Source organism: Xenopus laevis, chromosome 9_10L, assembly GCF_017654675.1.
Source record: "Xenopus laevis strain J_2021 chromosome 9_10L, Xenopus_laevis_v10.1, whole genome shotgun sequence".
NCBI classification, from domain to species: domain Eukaryota; kingdom Metazoa; phylum Chordata; class Amphibia; order Anura; family Pipidae; genus Xenopus; species Xenopus laevis.
In genome coordinates, this window is record NC_054387.1 from 114,896,439 (window position 1) to 114,921,464 (window position 25,026).

Here is a 25,026-nt window from a genome sequence, read left to right on the forward strand (position 1 = left end):
TATATATTGAAACTGCTTATCAAATAGGACCCTCTACACTCATTGGGCATCAGCAATTGCAGGATATGTTATTATGTCCCAGTTTTCAAAGCCTGAAGTGTCAACCTTGAATAAAAAGCCACCATATATTAAAACATCCTTTTAACTGTTGGGCGGAAGCTTGGATCTGACTCTAGTCTCGCTCGGAGAAAACTGAACATTTCATAGCACAGAAATAGAATCATGGAAAGGAAACTGGAACACGACTTCATACACTGGGTAATTTCTGAAGGCCCTGCCTCTGAAACTTGACTGGATGACAAATTGCTAGTTATTATAAAAAAAAAATCAGTTCCCAATTCATATTGCCTGATTTGTCTGCGACTCTCTCAGCTTGGTATTTGGATTCTGTAAAATGACATTGGGCTTGGAGAGCTTTCTCTGTGGACTGGCAAATTTCTTCAATTTCTTTCTGCCGCATGACCTTATCCCAACCCATTAAACTTGGTTTTAAGTGGCCATTATAGCTGATATTGCTCACGCTAAAGACCAAAAGCCCGTCAAGTGTTCAAATCAGCTAGTTTTGTATCAGCTAGTTTTATTTTGTCGTTGATTTTATATAAACAAAGGTGAATCTCCATTACAAAACACAGGCTGACTGAAGCTAGGTAAGTGATGTCAGGGTGCGATACATTTAATTTTGGTGAAGTTTAAAATGGTCCAGTTGTTTCCTAAAAATAATCAGGAATCACACTGTTTATAAATCATCATAGTGTCAACAAAACCTCTCATTAAAGGAAAACGAGTCCCTGCTAACTAATATGCCCATCATGGAAAGCTCTAAATGGACGCAAACCCTTACTTTAGTGTCCCTGTACCAAAATTAACATCTCCATGCCATATTTCTTGTTCCTTCTGTTATATTGTGGCCCAGCAATGTGGTTGTGTTGGTCTATGGAACAGAATTAGCTTGATACAAGAAACCCTGTTGTACCCCAATCTGTGTACCTACTGGGGGTAGGAAATAAAATGGGCACTTAGTGGAATGTAACGCAGTTACCAGCTACATAGACAAATTAGTGCAGCTAGCAGACTTTTGAGGCTTAATACCACCAATGGTAATAGTAGCAGTCAAACTGCTCATAGGTTTGGCCAAATGGAAAAGATTGAGTTCTAGAGCTTCAGTTCTCAATATATTTTTTTCCTACCAAGGTCAAAAGCAGTCAATGCCCTTGCCTAAACCATTTAAAACATCAGTACCAGTATTTTTTACTACTACTACTTTTACTAGGAAACAGTAACATTATAGCGGCCATACACAAGCTGATAAAAGCTGCTGACCCAGCCCCTCCAGGCCAAGTTGGAAGCTTCTTGACCTGGAGACTTCCCACGGCCATGCTTGATTGAAAATCCCATTGGATGAGATCTACATTGGTGCATTGATCCTCTCCTAACAGGTCTCCCTAGGCCCCCATTATGATCTGTTCGATGACCTTGTTCTTTGATTGGTCAAATTGGATAGATCCACCTATTTGGCATAAAAAGAGTGGATGTTACAGTAAATGGCCAGCATCACTGTTTTATGACTTATAGTATTAGCCCCACACTGTTCTAGAAGTATATCATTGTATCTGGGTGATATCATTCAAAATAATGACTTTATTTCTTTACATGTTTACCTGAAATATATAAAGCCATATTGCCTTTATCCATTATTGCCAGTTTTTCATTTTTAACTGATTTCAGATTCTAGAAATGAGTGAAAACTATTACTTTTCTTGCAGGGGACGCAATATTATGTGCAGGTGTCAGCCTACAACATGAAGGGCTGGGGACCACCACAACCCTCTCTTCCAGCTTTTGCCATACCATCAAGTAAGTAAAATCTGTTTCCTTGTGTGGAACAAAAGAATGTATTTGGACATTAACCACAGGAATGCACTTTGGTGAATCGAGCAGGACAAAAATTAGAAAAGAAAGTCATTAAGTAATAAACATAAAAGAACAACACGCTGAATTGATTTCATGGGCTAAAAACATTCATTGCGACGCTTGTCCTTTCTAAAACTGTCAGAATTAGAATCTTCTCCATTTCACCCTTGCTGGTCCGTTGAATGATCTGTGTGTAGTTTCTCCATCTCTCTCCAAAACTTACTGGACATAGAGACAAATTCCAGGCCTCTAACCATGTACAGAGAATTGCATTGCTCATTGCTTGACTTACTAACAGGCCTTACAAGAGCCACTGGGGCAAACATTTGTTTTTCATACAGATGTAATTAAGAAAACGAGATTTCAACCACGAAATATAAGTATAGAGTTTTAAGCTCACCCATGGAAAGCCATCTATTGTTAGCCAAAATACAAAATGTTCCACCCATATCTGTCGTTCCCTGGCTTCTAATTGATATACCACACCTGGATGAATGAAAACCCTCGTAGAAACAATACCTATATTATTATAGTATTGCCCATGAAATGATTAAATGAGACCATTTGAACTCTTTCTTTCTAATACCCACAGACTGGCGCGAGTACGATGGCCGGGCCCCGAGAAGAAAAGGACAAGCTGAAGCCCTAGATTTGCTTCTTAGCCAAGTGAAGAACAACCACCAACACTGCGTGTGTCACGGTGAGTTAGTGGCTGATGATTTCCATGTTTGAGGGATCAGCGGTTTCAGGGTTCATTCTTTTAGGAAATGTATGGCGCAATGTAATAATTTAACATATAAATCAGTGATTAATTATCAATACTGATCATTGCTCTGAGCCATATCAGAATGTTCTCGGTGACACACACAAGGAGACTGAACAAAGTGCAGCTTTGTTTCTGCCATAATCTTGTTTTCATTTCCATAGATGAAAAAAAGCTGTCCCTGATAACTTTTAGAGCCAAATTTATATTTTAATTTTACAGGAATTTTTTTTAGCGTAGGAAACTCTTTTAGTGTAACCAGTGCTATTCGAGATGCCAGCTACATCACATAGATATATACTGAATGGCTTGTATTTTAGATTTGGTGTTCCATTGAAGGAGAATGTGAACCTTCCTTAAATGAAACCTTTTGGTGCACTAGAATCAGATAAATTCTCGTTTGAAACCATCCCTACAAGCTCCATGTCATCTGGCTGTTACCCAGCATATTGCGAGTATTGCCCATATTATTGCCCTGTAATAAAACTACAGAAGGGTGGATATAGTGTTGTGAAGGACACAGCTAGAAAAAATATACCGGTATGTTTAATGCCATTGCTAATAACAATATGAGCCCAAGAAGAAGAAGAAAGCATTACAGGAACAGTAACACTGTTCCTTTAAGGGGTAGATTTATCAAGGGTCGAATTTCGAAGTAAAAAATACTTAGAAATTCGACCATCGAATTAAAATACTTCGACTTCGAATATCTAAGTCGAAGAATTTTTCACCAAATTTGACCATCGAACAATCGGCGTACGGTCGAACGATAGCCCCATAGGCTAACATAGCACTTCGGCAGGTTTAATTTGGCGAACTATTGAAGTCAAAGTTTTTTTAAAGAGACAGTACAGTACTATTGAATATTCGAACTAATTTACTTCGAAGTCATAGTATCCTATTCGATGGTCGAAGTATCCAAAAAATTACTTCGAATTATTTTACTTCGAAAATTCCCTTGAATTCACTTCGACCCTCGATAAAGCTGCCCTAAGTGTTAACAGAGCTGGCAGGACTTTCATTGTAGGACCCTCTTGCATCAACTGGGCCTTTGGTCCTGGAGAACCTAGAATACCTTTTATTTTAAAGTGGTCTTTGTAGTTGCTGGACTACAGCTCCTATCATGCTTTAATCTTTGTAAATATGTTGATGAATGCATTGAGTTGTAAGGGACACGTAGGTGAAGCAACACTGCTAAGCAAAGTTTATTTCCCCTTTAAAGGAAAGCAGATGGCTGTTGCTCTGTGAAACAGCAGCATCTTAATTTCAGCTATATTAAGACGACTGCTAAGATTTAAGCCTTTTAAGAGGAAGAATTTTTAAAATTGCCCTTCAACTTGAAACTGACATTTGACATTTTGGGAGTGAAGTGCAATAGGTCTATTTTAAACCTGGCCAAATTCTGGCTTTCCAAATGAGGTCTATAACCCTCTGACTCCCATAACTGCTACTGGCCCTGACATGGGTCATTCTGGCAACAGAAGTGCAGCAACAGCAGTGGTTGTGGGGTACCCAGGTCTGCAATTATTTTTCCTTCAATAGAAAATATAGTCTGAGAGCACAACATAAGAGATTTCGTTCTCTGCATATTTATGCATTTGATAGAAATTCTCCATTAATTTTCATGAACACTGGGTCAGACTGGCCTGCCAGGGCACCAGGGAATCTCATGGTGGGTTCAAACCTATGGATGACAATTCCCATCAGCTCTTTTATTTTCATAATAGAGCTATTTATCCCAAACACACCTCATTGAGTAGACCCTTGTTGTGAGACGGCCCAAAGAGAGGCCCCAAATAGAGAAAGCTGCTTAAATTATTACAGTATAGAAAGCCCAGCTCATGGAGATTAGTTGGCACTGACAGGGTGAGCTTGAGGAAATATTTCTGTGGTGCTTTAGGAGCCTTGCTTGATCTTACCATCTCCTTTCCTCTGTTTCTAGAGCCATTTAAGAACCAGCCACAAAGCCGAAAACATTCTGTATCCAAGAGCCTCAAGCACCTCTTTCACCCCAGCAGCAAGTTTCTAAAAGGCCTTAAGAGGTAAAGGGAACTAAAAAAGTAGACTCAGTTGGTGTCACACCAAAATGGGGTCAAGCTTTTATTGTTGCAGTCTAGTACCCTACTTTAAAAAGAATAAATACAAGTTCTGACCCTTTCTCTACTGGGTGCCTGTAATGCATGTGGTCTGGTGTAGATCAAAGAAGAACCCAGTAAAATCGACATTGTTGGCAGTTTGGTACCTGCAGCTGGTGCCGTTGATTTTATGATCTATGGCGGGTAAGTTGTTATAGAAATAGACATGATTACTGTTTTATGAAACAGTACACTAATTACTAATGCCTAGTAAGGCTCCCCACACCTTTCAGTACAATGTTCTGTATATAACTGAAGGAGTTGGTAGGTGGCTTTCCCGAGTGCTTTGGTTCTCCTCTGACAGTTGCAGCTTCTTAAAGGGATAGTGTCATGGGAAAACATGTTTTTTTTCAAAACGCATCAGTTAATAGTGCTGCTCCAGCAGAATTCTGTACTGGAATTCATTTTTCAAAAGAGCAAACAGATTTTTTTATATTCAATTTTGAAATCTGACATGGGGCTAGACATATTGTCAGTTTCCCAGCTGCGCCCAGCCATGTGACTTGTGCTCTGATAAACTTCAGTCACTCTTTACTGCTGTACTGCAAGTTGGAGTGATATCACCCCCTCCCTTCCCACCCCCCAGCAGCCAAACAACAGAACAATGGGAAGGTAACCAGATAGCATCTCCCTAACACAAGATAACAGCTCCCTGGTAGATCCAAAACAACACTCAATAGTAAAAGCCAAGTCCCACTGAGACTGATTCAGTTACATTAAGTAGGAGAAATAACAGCCTGCCTGAAAGTAGTTCCATCCTAAAGTGCAGGCACAAGTCACATGACTGGGGCAGCTGGGAAACTGGCAATATGTCTAGCCCCATGTCAGATTTCATATTGAATATAAAAAAAAAGTTTGCTCTTTTGAGAATTGGATTTCAGTGCAGAAGTCTGCTGAAGCAGCACTATTAACTGATGCGTTTTGAAAAAAACATGTTTTCCCATGACAGTATCCCTTTAACCTATGGGCGAGACCTAAAAATGGGTCCCAATGGTGTTTTTGTCATGACTCCACTGAATACACTGAAAGGATCCCCTACAATAGAAAATAATCATCAATACAAAATATATAAACGTATTTTGGGGTCATAAAGCAAGTTCTCCAACTTTTATATGAGTCTCCAGTGAAAAAAAGGGTAAGGCACCACTGTTCTAAAATACAAAATCTGGTCTTCAATTTTCATGTTTTTTTCCCAATTCACATACCCAAAATTCAGGGGTTGAACAAAACAGGTGGACAGAAGTAGGTACAGTAGGATTTAGGAACTGCCTATTCTGTCCCTCATGTATAAAGCACTACTGGATGTAGGCAGTGCTGCATTCATGGGACACACACAGGTCTCTGAGTTCCAAGATGGACAGCATTTTTTAAAGTAAAAAAAAAAACATGTAACATTGTGCGTATTTTTTTGCACATAGTAAATGGCCCCTATTGTTATCTGGATACAATAAGGAGGGTGCCTTCATCAAATTCGCATTGGTGACTATAAACCTCTAGCCACACCTCTTCCTGTGGAAAAAAACAATTTGACCTTTGACAGAAGTACTGCGGATGGGTTTCATTGTGTTGTCTCTGTATCTAACACTGAATTTAATGTCTCTTTATTTCCTAGGGGTCTTTACCTTGCATCAATATTTTATAAGGACGACAACATCCTCGTAACTCATGAAGATCAAATCCCAGTGGTAGAGATAGATGATTCCTACTCTTGCTTGCTAATGCAGGATTTTCTTTGGTTTACAAAGGTAAGAATCTTCGGTTTACAAAGGCATTGAATCTAATAACTGTGTCAATAGTATGAGGTTCTCTTCTTTGAAGGGTCCACAGAACCCTTGGTTATTGCCAAGAGCAACAGGGACAGTCAGAAGGAATTTTGGTTACCTGGAGTCGCCAAAAATGTACAGACTCTGACTCAAATCAGATTTAAGAGCTTCTATGAAGGAGAATTTGACTGAAGCAATTCTGTTTCTAAGAACGATACTTCAGTTCATTTTGGATTGTATTTAAAGGGGAACTTCAGCTTCCAAACCAAAATGTGATAAAGAGGCCCACATAACACAAACACCCCTAATATACCCATCACAGTTATCAGTTTCTTAAAAAAGAATGAATAAATGCCATTTTCTATGCTGAAACCCAGCTGTTTAACAGTTCTTCTCTTTCTGCATCATTTGAAATCCTGGCAGGGAAGGAGGGACTCAACACTGTAACAACTTCTCCACAGCTTACAGACAGCATGCAGGAACTACATAACCCACAATGCATTGCACTGGGATGTTTCATTCCTTATTGAAATCATGTGTGGAAAGAATTGTGGGGTTTAGAGGATGCAGTCTAAAGAAAAAATGGCTACAAAGTAACAGTAGTCAGCCAGCTCAGCAAAGTAGTCAGACAAATCAGCAGGGGGCTAGGCTTAGGGAACTGTCAGAAACCATTACAAATTATGAAGAGTCTGCATATTTTTTAATTGATGTATATTTCAAAGTTGCTTGAAATTATGTTTACTTTCCAAAAAGCTTACGTTTTGTTTGTGTGGCTTTCCCCTTTAGCAACTATTCTGAAGCTATATGCCAGGCTCAATTCATATATACGTTGTTTTAGGTTTTACAATTGTTTTTGTTTTATGTAGTTTAACTTTGATTTTGGTTTAGAATTACCAAAGGATGTGGTTTATGTTTTTGAGTTTTGGCAGTGATAAAATGACTTGTATGTTGTGTACTTAACTTCTTTCAATCAACTTGGAAATTACATTAGTATATTAGGGTAAGGTCACACCTGGAGATTCGGGGAGATTTAGTAGCCTGGCAACTAATTGCCTCTTCTTTGGGGCGACTAATCTCCTGACAAGGAAACTTCAGGCGACTTCGGAAAACGAAGCGCCACGAGTGCCATGCCACAGACATTGTAGCAGGCAGAAGACAGGGGGAACAGTTTGGGGAGATTAGTCGCCCCAAAGAAGAGGTGATTAGTCGCGGGGTGACTAAATCTCCCTGAATTCCAGGTGTGACATAATCCTTAAACAAACAGTAACACCAAAAAACTAAAACTTTTTAAAGAAATTAACATATGATATACTGTTGTCCTGCACTGGTAAAAGCTGTGTGTTTGCTTCAGAAACACTACTATAATTTATATAAATAAGCTGCTGTGTAGCCATGGGGGCAGTTTTACCAGCGCAGAGCAATAGTACATAATATTTTAATTACTTTGATACACTTTCGGTTTTTGGTGTTACTGTTTTTTTAAAAACAGAGGAATCGGAGGTGTTAGAATCGGAGGTACCATAAACTGAGGAGTCAGAGTAGAATCATTTATGTACCGACTCCACAGCCCTGAATTGTATGACCACTCTGCACATTTGCAAAAAGGGTTAAGAGGAAATTCCTGGGAATCTGGGCAAGTTATTTGCTATGGGCCCCCTTGGAGACAAGTTGCCGAGACCACATCTTTTCAGCATCAGTCGAGAGGAAAGAGAAGCGACTAGGTACAGCTAAAAATCCAAAATATTCCAAGAAACTAAAAATAATTGGCACCAAACCCCCCAGCCACCACCACCTCTTCCTCCTACATGCGGCTTGAAGTAATTAACAAATGACTTATGTAAGGATTTTGAGAATGAAATTTCCTAATCATCCATCCGCTGGCATCCCAAGCAAACTGGATTAATAAAACTTTTAAGTACCTCCTTCAACATTGGCTTCATTCATTTATTACTTCTAATTATGAATGCAGTCCTGGGTTGACTTTTGTTCATTTAGCAGCTTGGGGCCAAAGGAATGTGAGATGAGCATAGTAGGTATAGGCGTTCCCAAACCTATCAAATAAAATAATGTGATATGATTCTTATACATTTTTATTTCTATGTTAATAATGTATAGAAACTGTGTCTCTCCAGCTGTTGATGAGTTGATCCCTGTGGGATACAGAGGCTGCTATTTTATATTCTATACACAGGTATCGTGCATGTGGGACGACATCTTGTGGTTACGTCAATGTGTCACCGTATCACAGTCCTCCTGTTCTTGTGTCTTGCAAACTCGATTCAAGATGCTGCTGGCTGTGTCCCAGATGCAGGTACCAAATATCTCTCTTTGCAGTGTTACCTGGAATTAATATTTACTGTTCCTACCAACAATCCTCAGGCTCTAATCTCTTGCCCTACATTACAGCTGCTTTTTGGTCAGACCAGCACCTTCTTACAGTCTTTAAAATATAAAATAGCAATGCATTTTATATATCTAAAAGACTAATACATGAAATAAAAGTATCCCTTTAGGGCAGTGTCACATAGGACCATTACGATCACTGGAAATGACCCCAGGCTTTCGCCTTACCACATTGCTTTTGAGGAACCTCAATGAAGAAAGTGCATCTGCTCTTTCAGGCGAATGTCATTCAAGAGAATGGGGGGGGGGGGTGATTTCCAGTGTTTTGTCCTCAACCATTGATTGAACAATAACTCAACAAACTCCAGGAAACCCTCATGGAAACAGGCACTTGTAAGTTCTTGAAGACCATGACATGCACGCCGTACGTTCCTGATAGAGCAAAACTATAATAATATTGGTTATACTCTCAGATCAGTGGGGTAATTTCCTACTAACCAATGACAAAGCTCTGTCAGTCTTCTCAAAACATTCCATTAATTGATGCTAAGACCTGGATACATTTGAGAACATGTGAAGTAATAAGATATACAAAGACTACTGAAGTGTGAGAAGCTGAGCGTTATCTCTCTAGCGCCACTACCCAAGTAAACAAACCAGATAATAACTTACTAGATTTAACTCATCCAGCCCAGTCCATGGCTGATTTTACTACAACGTCATGGTCCTTAAGCTGGCCATACACAGGCAGAATTAAGCTGCAGCTTTGGACTCTTTGGACCGAGTGAGGGCAGCCTAGCCGTGTATGGGCCCTCTTTGTTTTCCTCCATGGCTGAAAATCTGTATGAGGGCTAATTTCACTCATTTATAAATATTTCCCATTGTATCTCAATTGTTGGACATACAATATATCATTTTGTATCATTTTTCAAATCAGCGATGCTTATATGATATCATTATAATTGGGGCAGTTGTATAATGTATATATTTCGAGAATAGTAAATACAACTGGGGTATGAAAATAAAAAGGGAGAGGTAAATAGAAAGGAAAGGAATAACCACTAGTGTTAGCTCTAGGGCATGTTAAATCTTGCTAAATATCATCTTTGCTGCTTTTCCTGCTAAGGTCAGCTTTGTCCCCTTCTCAATACGATAATGCAGACCGATCAAACTCACTTGGGTAGCCATAGTGGATCCACGGGGCCCAAACATTTGTGAATTGTTCGTCCAGTGTTATACTTGTTAATTTCTCCATAATGAATACCCTATCTATTCTAGCTTTGACTTCCGAAAAGGCCAATTGTGGGGTTAAACATGCTTTTGCTATAACCTGTTTAGTAGCTCTTAAAAAAAGTGTGCAATTAAGGAATGTTGTGCCTTGGTAAGAGTGTCAATTGTGTTGTTTAATAAAGCCTCCTCCAGGTGTTTAATTATGACTAACTGTAAAACTGTGTAGATTAGTTGGTATACCCTTATCCATAACCATTGTGCCTTGTTACAATACCGGAATATATGTGCCATTGTTCCTGCCTCAGCTCAACCTCTAAAGCAATTAGGGTTTGCTTCAGGATTTCATTTGGCTATGCGACTTAGGACTAGGAGCATGGTCTTAATTTTTAATGACTACCCCTAATTGCAGGCCTGTGTATTGTGAGCAGCTAGCAACACTCCTGCCCTATTCTTTGCCTGAGAAGGTTATTTAGCTTCCTTAGACATGGATATTGATATGGGTTGTTGTTGAGGAATTGTATGCCCTGCACGACTCCACCTTAATGCTCTACATCTGCCCAACCCCACCATTGATCCACCCAAACCTGCCCTTGATCAGCCCAAACTCTAAAAGCCCCAAGCAATGACATTCCTGCTACGAGGAATGGTAGCAGGAAGGTAGGTTTGGTTTTCCTCACCCCAACAGCCCCTGTTCTGGTCATTGTAATCTGATCTGGTGGTACCCACACAATGTGCAATTTGTGCTGATACAGAAGAGCTACTTTGTAAACATCAAGAGCAAGCAGGTGTACAGTACAGCAGATAAAGGGCTCCAGGTGCTCCCATAGTGTTCTGTCCTTGCATTTTAATGATGCAGAAGGAAACGGTCCGCTATATATTTGCCACCTTTCCCCTATATAGTCAGATGCAACAGCATTGCACACAAACACACTCTATGCACTTCATTTTGGGAGAGAATAGTGCTTTGTACTTTGCACTTTTTGTGCCACGCAGCTGAAAAAGGGAAAGTATTACAATGTTGTTGAGCTAAAAGCCCTGACATCTTGCTTTTGTTTGGCTCAAACCGTGGGAGCACTGAACTGTGGCACACTGCAGGGAGAGAGTGCATCTCCAGGACAAGATGGGTGTTTTTTTATGCTGCTGAGGTATATAGTCTTTTTGCCCCACTTTAGGGCCTTTTTCAATGATCGTAATATATATAATATATATACTTCATTGACTGAGTCCGCACACGCTTTCAGTCATTAGTTACATCTGATTCAATCTGGGTGCTGTGCTCATTTTTGGGAATGTAGAGAGATAGCAAGTACAGCACGCAATCCAAGTTAAGTTAATATTTATTGAATAAAAATTGACATTACAGAGGCATCAACATTTCGGTTCTTGGTCTAGAACCTTGGTTTTACATCTTGACAAAGGTTCTAAACCAAGAACCGAAACGTTGATGCCTCTGTAATGTCAATTTTTATTCAATAAATATTAATATATATAATATATTGAAGTGCATTCAGTTGTTCATTGCCATTGACCGTATAAACGGTATAAAGTTTCCATAAGGTCCTTGACGAAACTTCCTTATTGTCTACTCATTTCCAGGGTCTATTAGGAATTCAGGACCTGGGTCAGGTATTCTTCGAACCCATCAAAGACAAGCAGGGAAACATTCTGATAGTGACTCTGAAGGAGGTGAAACTGAGCCAGACTCTGGAGAACGTACGCTGGATGCCGCTGTTCAAACTGCAGACTCATAGGAAGTCAGTCTCATCCCCGGACGAGCCGAGCGCTCTGGACGTCCTGCTGATGACACTGCATGTGAGTTGACCTTCTCAGCTTACAGTAGTTGGAGGAAGGAACTGGATGTGGTGTAGGTTACTAATGTATAAGCAGCCCGTGTGCTCTGCTTTGGATCATCACCAAAACCCTGCAGGCTTGAGCAACGCAGTCTTAAAGCAGAAAACTTCTTCTGCCATTTATTTGGGTAAAATAATAAAAGCCCTAACACACAGTGGCAGGCCCTGAACCCTCCATATTCTAAAAATAATGCTACATTTTCCTCCTTGAGTTAAAAGTCAGAGATCGCCTTCCTGTAAGTACAGTTATGATTTATTTCAAGTATGACCTGACAATACAAATAATGCCTAGAAGTTTCTGTTGTTGTGCCTAAAGCCATATATCTTTTTTTCAGTGGCCCCCCTGGGTCAGATTGTTCTTTAATTTACATCCCAGCTTCCTTGTGCCTTCTAGCACCTGCTCTAATCTGGCTGGCTGCACCGCATTCCTCTGCGCTCTGCAGCCTACTCTTCTTTCTCTTCATTTCCTCTGCGTACTACTCACCTTCACCCTTTCTATGGTTCAGTTCAGGCTTCTATTTTCCTTTGGCTACATTCTGATTTCCTCCTGCTCTGGCTCAATATTCTTCTTCCAGGGCTTCCCGCTTTCATCTGTTTTCTAATCTGTTTCATATCCCACTGCATTGTAGTCTCTCTCTGTTTCCTCTCCTTCCTATGCTGCTTTATATTTGCACCTACTTTCTCTACTTCCTACTCCACTTGCTATTTTCTCCCATACTTTAGTATGACGCAGATATGCCTTAGACCAGGGATCCCCAACCTTTTGAACCCGTGAGCAACATTCAGAAGTAAAAGGAGGTGGGGAGCAACATTAGCATGAAAAATGTTCTTGGGCTGCCAAATTTGGGCTGTGATTGGCCATTTGGTAGCCCTTATGTGGATTGTCAACCTACATTGAGGCTCTGTTTGACAGTGCACCTGGTTTTTATACAACCAAAACTTGCCTCCAAGCCTGGAATTCAAAAATAAGCCCCTGCTTTGAGGCCACTGGGAGCAACATCTAAGGGGTTGGAGAGTAACATGTTGCTCACGAGCTACTGGTTGGGGACCACTGCCTTACACAATTTGCAGCTGGTCTTTTTAGATTCTGCATTATTTATATTTTTGTTCTTCAGCTTTCCAGTGTGGAATTGAAACTGTAATCTGGTTGCTAGAGCCCCACTCCAGCAACCAGACATTGGTTTGAATGACAGACTGGAAAATGAATAGAACAATGAGTGTGTCATAAGGTAAGTGATAAAAGATATTGCTAACAATACAAATCTCACCCAAGGATTGATGTGATGTTTGGTTGTGAGAGCTGGAGAAAGGGACAAATAGTTAAAAACCAATGTTGACCAATTGCAAATTGTCTCAGAATACTACTGTGTTGTTTTTGGGGGAAACAATAATTTCTTTTCAAATGTTATAGTGAGTTTTGTGCATCATAAGAAAGTGCAATCAAATGGTCTCTTTCCTTTCTTTCACACAGCAGCAGCCGTGCTTTATGGCTGAGATTCAATCTCTTTAACAGATATATAACCCTATAATTCATAGATATTTTAATGCCCTCTAAACTCAATGGTAGAACACCAGCTGCTCTATAGCGTCATATTTTCTATTGAAGTTTATCAGGCTCTGTTTTCTGGTCTTCTTGCCATGCAGTTGACTGTTTGATGGCACTGAGGCTTTATTGTAAGATTTGGTTGACATCTTCTCTGGCTTAGTGCCTGTACTGCTAAAATCCTCATCCCTCATGAATACAGCAGTCCGCTATTGAGCTGGGAAGTGCAGGTCCATGTGCTCTATTTTGAGAGAGAAACAAGGACGTTCACCTCTTGCTTACCCATGGGGCATGGTGGAAAGTACAAAAAACATGGAGGCTTGCCCATGATATGTTTAATAACAAAAGTGCCCACCACTTAGAATTAGAAGTGGCCTACAGAGAAAGGCCAATTCATTATCTCCCACCATCTATTAACTTTACAACAACGTGATGCAGCCATATTGCAGACAAAAATTATTCTCTCACGCGTTGCAGTAATTGAATACTTTGAGCTCAGTTGCTTTCTTTTCTGTACATATTAGGAAAAAATGGAATATAACAGAAGAAGCAGCCAGGCCCTGGCCCCAGGTCTATACTTGGGGTACCTGAAGCTCAGCAGCGCCGTGGATCAGATTCGCGTCCTTGTACCTGAGAGGTTGCCCAACATCCTTTGCCATGTGAAGATTCGATCAAATTCCAATGTGTCAAGGTGAGTTTCAGTTGCAACAGTTGCTACAAAATGGATTTTATATACTGTACATGTATATGTTGCGATTTTAATGCAGCATAACCCTTATAATGCCTAGATATTTTAATTCTGTCTATGATAAAGCACCAGCTGCTCTATAGCATTATGATTTCTGTTAATGTATAGCAGGTTCTGTTCCCTGGTTTTCTTGCCAAGCAGGTGACCATTTGATGGCAATAGGTTGAACTGTAAGATTTGACTCCTTCACTGTGCAAGGGCCTGTACAATTATGATATTATGTGAAATCTTATTTATGCTTTGCTCTAAAGCTTGATTTTACTGTTTTACTGTCCATTATCCAACCAATCAAAAATATGTATCTGCTCATTGAAACCACAGAATAAATGGTGATTATGTTTTAGGGTTCCTCACACTATGCTTTGTGTTACTAGTCAGTGACCATGTTCTATAACCCTCCCTAGCGTTGGGGATCTCTCAGCAAAGCAAAAAAGATAGATCATCCTTGGCCTTCTGCCTTCATGCTCTCTGGTCAGCTCTGTGACCCAGGGGTCAGGGGAACACAAGCAGTTTTATAAATATCAGAAGCCGGACAGAAATAAGCTAAGGGATCTGTCTGTCCCTTGGAACGTGTGGGCTTTAGATCGATCCTATTAAACAGGGGTCCCTACCTCCCCACTCACACAAAGCCTGTGGGAACACTGCTTGAAATAGCAATGCGAAGTCCATGAAATGAAGCCAGTATAAAAGGATCATTTGCTGGCTGCACAAACAGGCTCGACTCAAGGCTTAGCACGGATGAGGAAGAGAACCTTGCTGCTTTCTGGAAACATCTGTTGTAACATAAATTCTAAGGGTAAGGAACCTTAAGGAGGAGGAATTACCTAATACCCTGTAGACTTTTCTTCCTTGGGAAAAAATTCCCTTGTGTAACTTTTTTTGGTTTCGGAGAGGTATTCCCAAAGAACTCTTCCTTAGATTGTTTCAGACTGTCAGACAGATTCGATGGACAGAAGAGAGATATAAGGAGTGATGTGTAAGCGCATCACAATGGCTCCTTCTGTGAGCAAGCTATTTGGGAATGACTGCACGGGATTGGTTGTTTTATTTGGGCCTCGACTGACGATAGGGCAATAGGTAAGAGTCATGGTTTGGTTAAAATGTGGCTGTGGTGTAACCAAGTAAACCATGTCTTCTGTAAAATATGCAAGTATTATAAATGATCTGCATTGCTTGCACCTATTGCTGTTTGACCTCAAGTTTACTGAACAGCGGGTCGCTTATTTATTCCACCTCACCGTGGTTAGATTGACTCTTTTTTCATAAAAGAGCATTGTGGTCTCCTTAGATGAACCTCCTCGATACAAGAGTATTTCAAGTGCACTTTATGCATGGAAAAGTTGTACCAACCTGAAGGTAACGGGAATCTTCTGACAGTTGAAGACTTATGCCTCTACAATTGTCCACCAGAAATCCACATCTCATAAAAACTTCCCCTTCCCTTGAAACCAGTAAGCACTTGTAGTGCCAGTGACACCATGGAGAGGAAAGACCAAGAAGAGTCAGATGTGTATACCCAACATAAACATGGTGATAGGGTTGTTGTTTATGTGTAGGGAAGAAGCACACCAACTTATTCTGGCAAATTTTATTGCACACGCTTTTGAGAACCAACCCCTTCCATGGTGTGATAGGGTTGCTGTACCTTTAGGCTGGAATAATAGAGGACATCTTTTCTAGTCTAAGCATTAGGCATAGACTTTAGAGGCCCTTATCCTATAGGTAGTCTGCTACATTTGTTTGTTTATATGCATATATTTTTTCACTGTTGATCATTCCTTTTTTGCAGACCAAGATATTGTAATAACTTCTACCTAGTGATACATAATCATAATGACCAGCATTTCTAAGTTTGGCCATGACAGATCTGTCATTTTCCTGCCATAGCATATTTGACATGATATGTTGCTGAGTTCCTTGCGGATATACATTTCAGACATACTGTTCCTCAGGATGGCCGGGGGCTTGTGTGTATCATGCATCCTACACCTTCTGATGTATGCACAGAGAGAATCATGGGTAGCAACTCTGTCGGATGCTACACATCGCTCTCTGTGCTCAGTTTTCCATCGCTGAGCCAAAGTCATTTGCTGAGGCACATACCCCACCAGTTTGCTGTATTTAGGTCTGCAGCTAGCTTTCACCTTCCCCCCTGTCCACCACTATGTAGAGCACAGTACACGTGCACACGTTGCACATTTGAAATTAACTCATGTTTCAAGATTTTAATCCCACCATCATCAGTTGCCTGGATGGGCAGAATTGAAATATCTGCTTGTAGTATCACCTGTCGCTGCTTTTCCCGATAGCCACTAATCCATGTGCACGGGGTTAAGCCATGAGAACTGAGGCTGCAATTTTTTTCTCATCTGTCTGTATCTGGGGATTTAACCCAGTCAATCCCCGAAGCCCCTTAACAGCTCCTGAGGCGCCATTCATTCTGCAATGTCTGAGCATTTTTTTTCGGCTCATGGTTTTGAGCAGCGGGAGAGGCAGACACACTTAGCATGTGGATCTCATGGTGCGTAGAGTCTTATCTGAGCCTTTTAAGCGGAGAACTTCCCATTTTCAGTTTTACCGTAGAGGGCCTTTTGGATTTAAAGCTTGGTAGATTATAGATAGAGATACACTAAAGTCTCTTGCAAGGTCATGCCAGTGTCAGCTAGTGTTGGACTGAGTTGTGGCACCTACACATGGAGTATCTGAATACAGGGACCCTTTTAGGGTAGAGCAGAGGTAACATTCTCAATGAGCCCACAGGAGCAGATGGGGCCCCTTGACCAGAACATCTGCTTAGTAAAATGACAAATTCCTCGTTACTATATTGAATTGTAATTGTAGTAGTCACCCTTATATGGCTGTGACTGAAAAATGGTTCATCAATCTCAAACTTTTGCCAATGTAAATCCTATCTAGCTTCTGATCCAAAGGAAGGTTTCTTCCGTTTCCCTCAGAAGGAAAAATATGCCTCCTAATTCTGAAAGGTCCATATCAGTAAATTTGAATCTTCTCAATCAATAAAATGCATCAAAACCTTCCTTAAAACTATCTAATGAATCTACCAGTACAACCGCATCACGTAAAGAAACTTCATAGCTCTCACTGTAAAAAAAATCCTGGTCTCTTCATTCTTCTAATCTCAATGAATGCCCTCATGTCATATGGAAAGATCTACTTTAGTTTAATGTATGGGCTCCTAATATATTTATACATTGTGATCATAGCCCCTTAATCCTCCAGCCAATTCTCTATGTACATATAGTGCCACCTTATAATATATCTGATGGAAAGGATGACTTCAGAAGGCATTATTAAGGTGTCTCAGAGCAGTGGTTTTCTTTCGATCCAAGGAGCAGATGGTTTATTTTATTAACAAACATGGACTACTTTCCAGTTATACACCACTTAATTGTACTGGAACATGGGGGCCTTAAAACTATCACCAATGCTTTTCGATTGGCACAGGATCAAACTTAAGACAACCTGTGAAGTTTGTGATTTATTTTTTCCATTGACATAGTAGATCAGTGCTGTCCAACTTCTGTGGTACAGAGGGCTGAAATATTTCCGGCCTACATAGTGGAGGGACGATAATGGAAGCCAGTGTTGACCACTACCTGTTTTTAAACCACACCCATGTTACTGCAAGATCATGTCCACATTAATTGTGGTAGCACACCAAAAACTAAATGGTTGGTGCTCACTGCAGGGACATCACTTATCACTCATATGTGAAATAAGTTGTCATATTAAGACATACCCTCAAATCCATATGCCTCCTCTTCCCCTTGGATAACACAGCACCCCCAGCACATGATTAAACACCTTAGGGGCCCCTGACAGTAATTTATTTTCAAATGCTAACAAATCCCCAGAACAAATCCGGCTTATGTTCCACAGGCAGAGCAGGGCACAAACAGGCAGAGCAGGGTACATGCAGGCAGAGTATATCACACACAGACAGAGTATATAACACACAGGCAGAGTATATTACACACAGCCAGAGCAGGGCACACACAGACAGATTATATCACACACAGGCAGAGTATATCACACACAGGCAGAGTATATTACAAACAGGCAGAGTATATTACACATAGGCAGAGTATATCACACACAGGCAGAGCAGGGCACACACAGGCAGAGCAGGGCACACACAGGAAGAGTATATCACACACAGCCAGGGCAGGGCACACACAGGCAGAGGCAGAGTATTTTACACACAAGCAGAGTATATCACACACAGGCAGAGCAGGGCACATGCAAGCAGAGTATATCACACACAGGCAGAGCAGGACACACACAGGGAGAATAGGGGAGGCAGAACAGAGCAGGAGACACTGTCCACTGATCAGGCCCACTCTAAGATATACTACGTACAGTGACACAGTGCTGGTGCCCCTTCAGCAGTTTGTATGAGTGTGAACAGATGAAATATGTGGGCAGTTTCAGTTCAGGTCTCAGGTGTGAACAGTACAGGGCTTTACGGTTGTGAACAATAGAGGTGTCACAATTGTGAACAATGGAGGGGGATCACAGGTGTGAACAATACAGGGTATTAGTCTGAATTTGAGGTTTGAACAATGCAGGGCCAGTTAATCTCTGTAGTGATACCATTTAAAGCAAACACAGCAGGTAGGTGGGGGGGTCCAGTTGGATAGCCCTGTAGATGAAGGTATAAACATAATAAATATAACAAACATAATAATTAAAGTCTCCCTTCATGGCCGCAGCCTAAAGCCCTTTCGAACTTGGTAAATTGCCTATTGACTCCAGAAGTCTCTGACTTCTCTCATGACCTTAATGCCATCTATAATATATCTTGTACATTCCAATGTATACCCCATTTAGGGCTGTATTCTTCTCTTTGATGGCTGATACCCTATGCTGGTAGCCAGGTAAAGTCATTCCCCACTCTCCAGACTATACTGTTTTCTTATTTACAGAGAGGAATGGGAATGGCTGCAGACCCTGGCAAGCGTTGAGGATTCCATTGCCAATGAGCAGGACACAGAGAGCTGCCAAAACCTACTGCTGGAAGAACTGAGAACGGCTGTGAAGGAACTAATGAACCAAGTCAACATTCCCCATCATGAGGTAAAAGAAAACCTCTTTTTACCCCAGAGGCAAATCATTGCCCCCAACTGGGGTGTAATATGACTGGTGCACAGGCCTAGCAGCCTATTAATATTGCAAAGCAGTGGCTATACCTGCATGTTGGTGGCTTTAAGGAAGGAATCATTAGGCTACATACAAATTGAGCTGACACTAAGCAAATAATGGCCAGGGTAAAAGGGGGGTGTCTGGTGGGTCATAATAGGCAAACTACTGAACCATCCTATTTCCAGCAGCAAATGAGCAGTCAAGCTAATGCGTGGGTTCTTGCATCTCGCTCCCTACTAATAAAAAGGCTTCTTAATTATACGCAACCCTCTCAAATAGAGTACATAATATACAACATTAGTAAACAGCAAAGCCTTTATTTCCCCCAAAGGGGACAACACATACCTCGCTATGGTGGGGCTAATATTAAAAAACGTGTGAAAATTTTCCTGTGAATCAAATTTCTTAGTTACGTACAGTAAATAAAATAAGGATGTATCGCATTTCTCCGCTGAGCTTATTAGCAAGATGAAAATCTTTGAACAGCGCTATGGCAAGTACCAGTTCTTTTATTCCATCATAAATTATATTTCTGGGTTCCATCATGTTACAAATATGTAGAATTTTTGGGGAATATTGCTTCAATTATGCTTTTCATTTTTTATTAGCTGTCTTGTTAAAAATACATTTTAATACATCTTTTTTTTTTTTTTTTACAATAAAAAATATTTTGTTTCTTAATAGATCTACAAGCCATTTCCTCTTATATAATTATTCATAATTATGAAAATCTGTGCTTTGAATCCTAGACTTCAATCTTGCTTTGAACTGTTATATAAATACAATAAAATAAAATTTCAGGGGTACATTGAGGACACTCACCAAAGCAAGGGTTTTATAATGCTTGTTGGGTTGAAGGCTTGGGCCACACTGGAATGACCTAGTCCTGTTTTAACTTGCTCCTGTAAGGAGCACTCAACAGAGTTAGCACAACAAGTCACCCATGTGCCCCTAAATCTAACATTTTTTAACATTTTACATTTTTTCAGTTTGAAGTCCTGAATCTGGCCCCTTAGATACTAACATAGGCTATTGCTGTTAACAACCATTTAGCCATAGCTTCTGTCTTCAATGGGATGTATTTAATGCCAAATCTCACCATAAATGAGCTTCAAGATGCATTTTTAGAAGTATAGGAGACCTTATAAGATTTCCCTCTAAATATCACCAAAACTGGTTGTGACTCTAACCACTGCTTAGGGCCAGCCCATAGCAGGTCCAAAATAGTGGCTGTTGGTAGGTCCATGTGGACTTCTAGCCTACAAAAGACTCAGTTTGGAGTAAACCTTGGTCTTTATGCTTTCAAAACTTTGGCCAACACATCTCTATGGGTTGGCTTCATTTAAAGGGCATGTAAAGTCTAAAATAGAATAAGGCTAGAAATGCTGTATTTTGTATACTAAATATAAACATGAATTTACTGCACCACAAGCCTAACAAAAAAATAATTTATGCTTTCAAAGTTGGCTACAGGGGGTCACCATCTTGTAAATTTGTTAAACATCTTTGCAAGACTAAGACTGTGCACATGCTCAGTGTGGTCTGGGCTGCTTAGGGATCGTCATAAACAAAGCTGCTTGAGTTCTGCATGGCTGGGAAGTAAGGCGGAGGCTCCCCCTGCTGTTCATAAGTATGATTGTTTCCCTGCAGAGCAGTTAGGGACCATCTGACAATTCCTATCCACAGCAGTAAATGAAGGGAGAATTTCACTGCATACAGTCAGGTTTCTTATAAAAACTGTAAATATTTTTAATTAAAGTATATTGGAGATAGGTTTCTTTTTCATTAAAGAAAGTAAAAATGGGGTTTTATTTTTTTGCCTTGCCCTTTAAGCTGCAGCAGCTGCTGAAAATGATAAAGTACAGATAGCTCATAAATATACAAATTATGTGCCTAAATATGACTTGATTAATCAGTCTATTTTAATGTCTGTTTTTTAGGCTAAAGACTTCCGCCTATACAGTCAAGAAGTCCTTGAGTTTGGAGGTCAGGTCTCCTTCCTTCTGTTGCTGCCTCCATCTGATGATGTTTGTACGGCTCCTGGTCAGAATAACCCTTACACCCCATACTCTGGCTTCCTTACACTGCCTCTGCAGATCTTTGAGCTTGGTAAGGACCAGTCTGTATGTGTGCTAGAGCAAACTTTATCAAGACATTTGGCTTAGACAGCTTAACAAGCCACTGCATTTAGCTATATCATTAGTACAGCTCTATGACATGGTGTTCATACATATATATATATATATATATATATATATATATATATATATATATATATATATATATCTTCTCTTCCAGTTAATTTTTTCACTTATGACCGGGAGTTCATTAGTCAATACTGCCAAGTGTCAGCCTTACTGGAACTGGAGTCCCTTCTATCTCAGCAAAGTCTACGGGAAGCTTTCTCAGACTCAGAGCTCGCCACAGCTAAGCAGCGGCATCAGCAAATTCAGGACTATATCCAGGTAGGTAGGCAAGTACTGCATTTTCCAAATAATTTCCTTTAACAAGTACAACATTGGACTATCCATCTGCTTACTCTTCCTCAACTACAGGAAATGGGTCTCTCTCTCTCTCTCTCTCTCTCTCTCTCTCTCTCTCTCTCTCTCTCTCTTTAAAACAGTTCCACACTCTAGCCACATACTGGATTGCAGTCTGATAGAAGACAATGAGGAATTAGAAATGAGCAGGCAGGTTTATGATCCTTTTTATGATCCAGCTGTTTTATAGAGAGCTAAAGGGACGCTCAGCTATTACAAGCTGATTGTGTAAGTCCTAGAAACTGTTAAATATCCTGTCTAGGATTCTGCCTTGACTTGTTTCATGTTCTGTTTCTCTTTACTCCTTATTTGCTACCAAATCTTTAGGGGTCATTTATTTAGCACTGACCCCAAAGCTGCCCTTAGGTGGCTCCAGTGATGCCACCCCCTCTCCCCAACGATCTTATCTATCTCGTGACGGAGCAGGTCCAGGGAGGGGGGTGTATTGCTAGCGCAGAGAGCGCAATTGTGCTTTTTTGCACTAGAAGGGCCGAATTTCCAATCTTTAAACTGCCTGAAGCAAGGCTCTCAAGTTGCCTTATAGCAGGCATATCCCCAGGTGTAGTCTTCCATATTTTCTGCACTTTCAACACTACACTGTCTATAGGTCTATACCCTCCAAGAGAACAGAGACCTGGGCTCCCTGAATGAATACAGTGCTGCTTGATAGTGATGTGCGGACCAACCTGAAAGCCGTGGGACCTGCAGGTTCAGGCTGGCTGCAGCATCAATTCTTCAGGTCACTGAAACTGCTGCTTCCTCCATTTATAGATTCTCGTCCTGCCCCACCTTTTTCGTGAAATCACTGCGGGTCAGGGCAGGCTTGGGTCTTTAAATGAAGGAAGAAACATAAATATATTATGGAATGCTAGTCTCTATTGGGCCTGTCCAAAAGGGTCCATGATATCTGGGAAAAAGCCTCCAGTTCCAAAGGGCATAGACATCAAAAACAAGAAATTGCCAGGGGGTACGAAAAGCATAAGGAGGAATACCATGTGGCCTGTATGCCTATTTTTTAACATGATTTTTAAATAAAGAGTATATATTTTTAATTTAATATTGATTTTTGGGATAACCTTTCTTGTTTTTGATGTCTTTAAATGAAGGGAATGGGTGCTGGTGGGTTAGGGTCGGGTCCTAAAAATCTGGACCTGCACATCACTACTGCTTGTGTTTGCCAATGATGTATTCATGATGGGTGGGGGGGAGGCATTTAGACCCCTTACCTGTCTCCTATATTGAGAGTCATTCAGGCTTGCAATTTAGAGCACACCAGCAGGCGAAAGCTGCAACAGGGCCCTGTGTTCTTACACGTAAGTCCGGATCTGTGCAAATGACCACTCGTTTAGCGGAGTTGCCAAAAAGCAGATCATTGCCCCATATGGCCATCTTTGTGCTGGCCATACTGGGCTGATTCAATCATTTGACCCTTGGGCCAACGATCAGATCATAATGGGTGCCAATGCAGGCTGTCAGGAGAGAAGGTGAACCACATCAACGAGCCAATTCAGTCTTCACCCCAGTGGGAGTTTTAAACAAGTCCAATAGATATCTGGACAATTTTTGTCCTGGATTCTTCAATCATTCAATCATTGGCCACAAGCCAATCATATTATCCAGTGACACACAGTAAAAACCTTCACATTCTCTCCCACAATGTCACAGCAATCTGCTCTTTCATTATCTACCCTCCCTAAGTGCCTGGTGTACCTGCTAGCAGAAAGACAGTAGGAAGCTTGTTCAGAATGTATCCAGAGTACTTAACCGGATATTGCACGTCATTTACAGACATACATATTTACAAGAGAGCACGGATTTAAATTAGTCAAGATCAAGGTGGTGTCCCGGGAAGCGGAGCTGTCAGTGGCTCAGCTGGAAATCTTTAGAACGCCTTGACTGGTACATGTTTAATGGCATGGGAAACGTGGCACTTGTCTAAACACGGGGAGAGATGTAAACATGCCAGTCAATTGCTTTCAGGCTGCAGTAATTTGCATAACTCCAGCAAATGCTAGGCCTGGTGTCTGCGATACATTGCACTGGATTTATTTAGTACGGCCTGGCAGGAATCCAGCCTGGAACTGAACTAAGGGTAATTCTTAATCAGCATATTATTATCAGGCGCTTTAATTAGACATAGGAGCCCTTCGGACTACAGGCTGCCAACTATATGAAAATGGTTTTCGCTGTAGGGTAATGGGTAAAGAATATATGAACTTTAATATGTCATTAGAGATGTCCAACCTGTGTCCATCGGCTGGGGGATGTACTACAATAATAGCAACGGAGCAGCGGGTTCCATTGGTATCGGCTAGGTGTGTATGTTCCTGCAAGTCTCACCCCCAGTGAAATGACTCTGTATAAAGGGATATTAATATTTGGGTGGGTGCACCCGAATCAGCACTGAAAATTGCATATCAGTATATGGGTGCTGACTTTAAAAGCCCAATAAATTATGCACTTGTGCTGCACCCATTGCTAGTTCAAACTGCCATCTGTACCATATATGGTGCAAGGCTCATAGACAAGGGTTTCATGTCCTTTCTTGAATGACAATCAAGGGAAGGGAAGGTAACTATATCTCACCTCTTGTGTATGAGATAGCAACTCCCTAGTGCTTCATTCCAGTTGGCACAGCAGCTGTTTGCCCCCCCCCCACATAATAAATGAGCCCTATACTGTATATTTACCATCTCCATATAGGCATCACATCCAGCAGTGCAGACCATTATCAGGATTTCTCTGCACAAAAAGGGAATATGAATTTCCAGAGACTTTATGTTGCCATACTGGCTTTTAGCAAGATGCATTTTGGGAAGAAGGCTTTACTAAACAGTCTATCTCCTGTTTATTACATGGCAGCCCTTCAACACATTCTAGGACTTATGAGGTGTTAAAAAAGAAGAAAGGAATGTCAGAAAGTCTGTCTCTATGCGGGCAGAGACCCCACTGTGCCACTCTATGGGATACTGCTGTGTACTTGAAAGCATCGCTCAGCTGTGTACTTATTATGTATTTTGGCAAAATAAGAACTATG

The 25,026-nt window shown here is 40.8% G+C and overlaps 1 protein-coding gene across 10 annotated transcripts in view; it reads left to right on the plus strand.

Moving 5' to 3' along the window:
• The window catches only part of ankfn1l.L (ankyrin repeat and fibronectin type III domain containing 1 like L homeolog), a 261,510-nt gene that overhangs the window by 225,331 nt on the left and 11,153 nt on the right, over window positions 1-25,026 (plus strand). For all 10 annotated transcript variants that reach the window (XM_041577562.1, XM_041577563.1, XM_041577559.1 and 7 more), the window contains 10 exons: window positions 1,764-1,854; window positions 2,504-2,611; window positions 4,617-4,716; window positions 6,422-6,554; window positions 8,764-8,883; window positions 11,742-11,957; window positions 14,063-14,229; window positions 19,233-19,383; window positions 21,390-21,558; window positions 21,748-21,914. In XM_041577562.1, coding sequence (XP_041433496.1) covers window positions 1,764-1,854; window positions 2,504-2,611; window positions 4,617-4,716; window positions 6,422-6,554; window positions 8,764-8,883; window positions 11,742-11,957; window positions 14,063-14,229; window positions 19,233-19,383; window positions 21,390-21,558; window positions 21,748-21,914 — 1,422 coding nt within the window. The remainder of the gene's footprint in view (window positions 1-1,763; window positions 1,855-2,503; window positions 2,612-4,616; window positions 4,717-6,421; window positions 6,555-8,763; window positions 8,884-11,741; window positions 11,958-14,062; window positions 14,230-19,232; window positions 19,384-21,389; window positions 21,559-21,747; window positions 21,915-25,026) is intronic.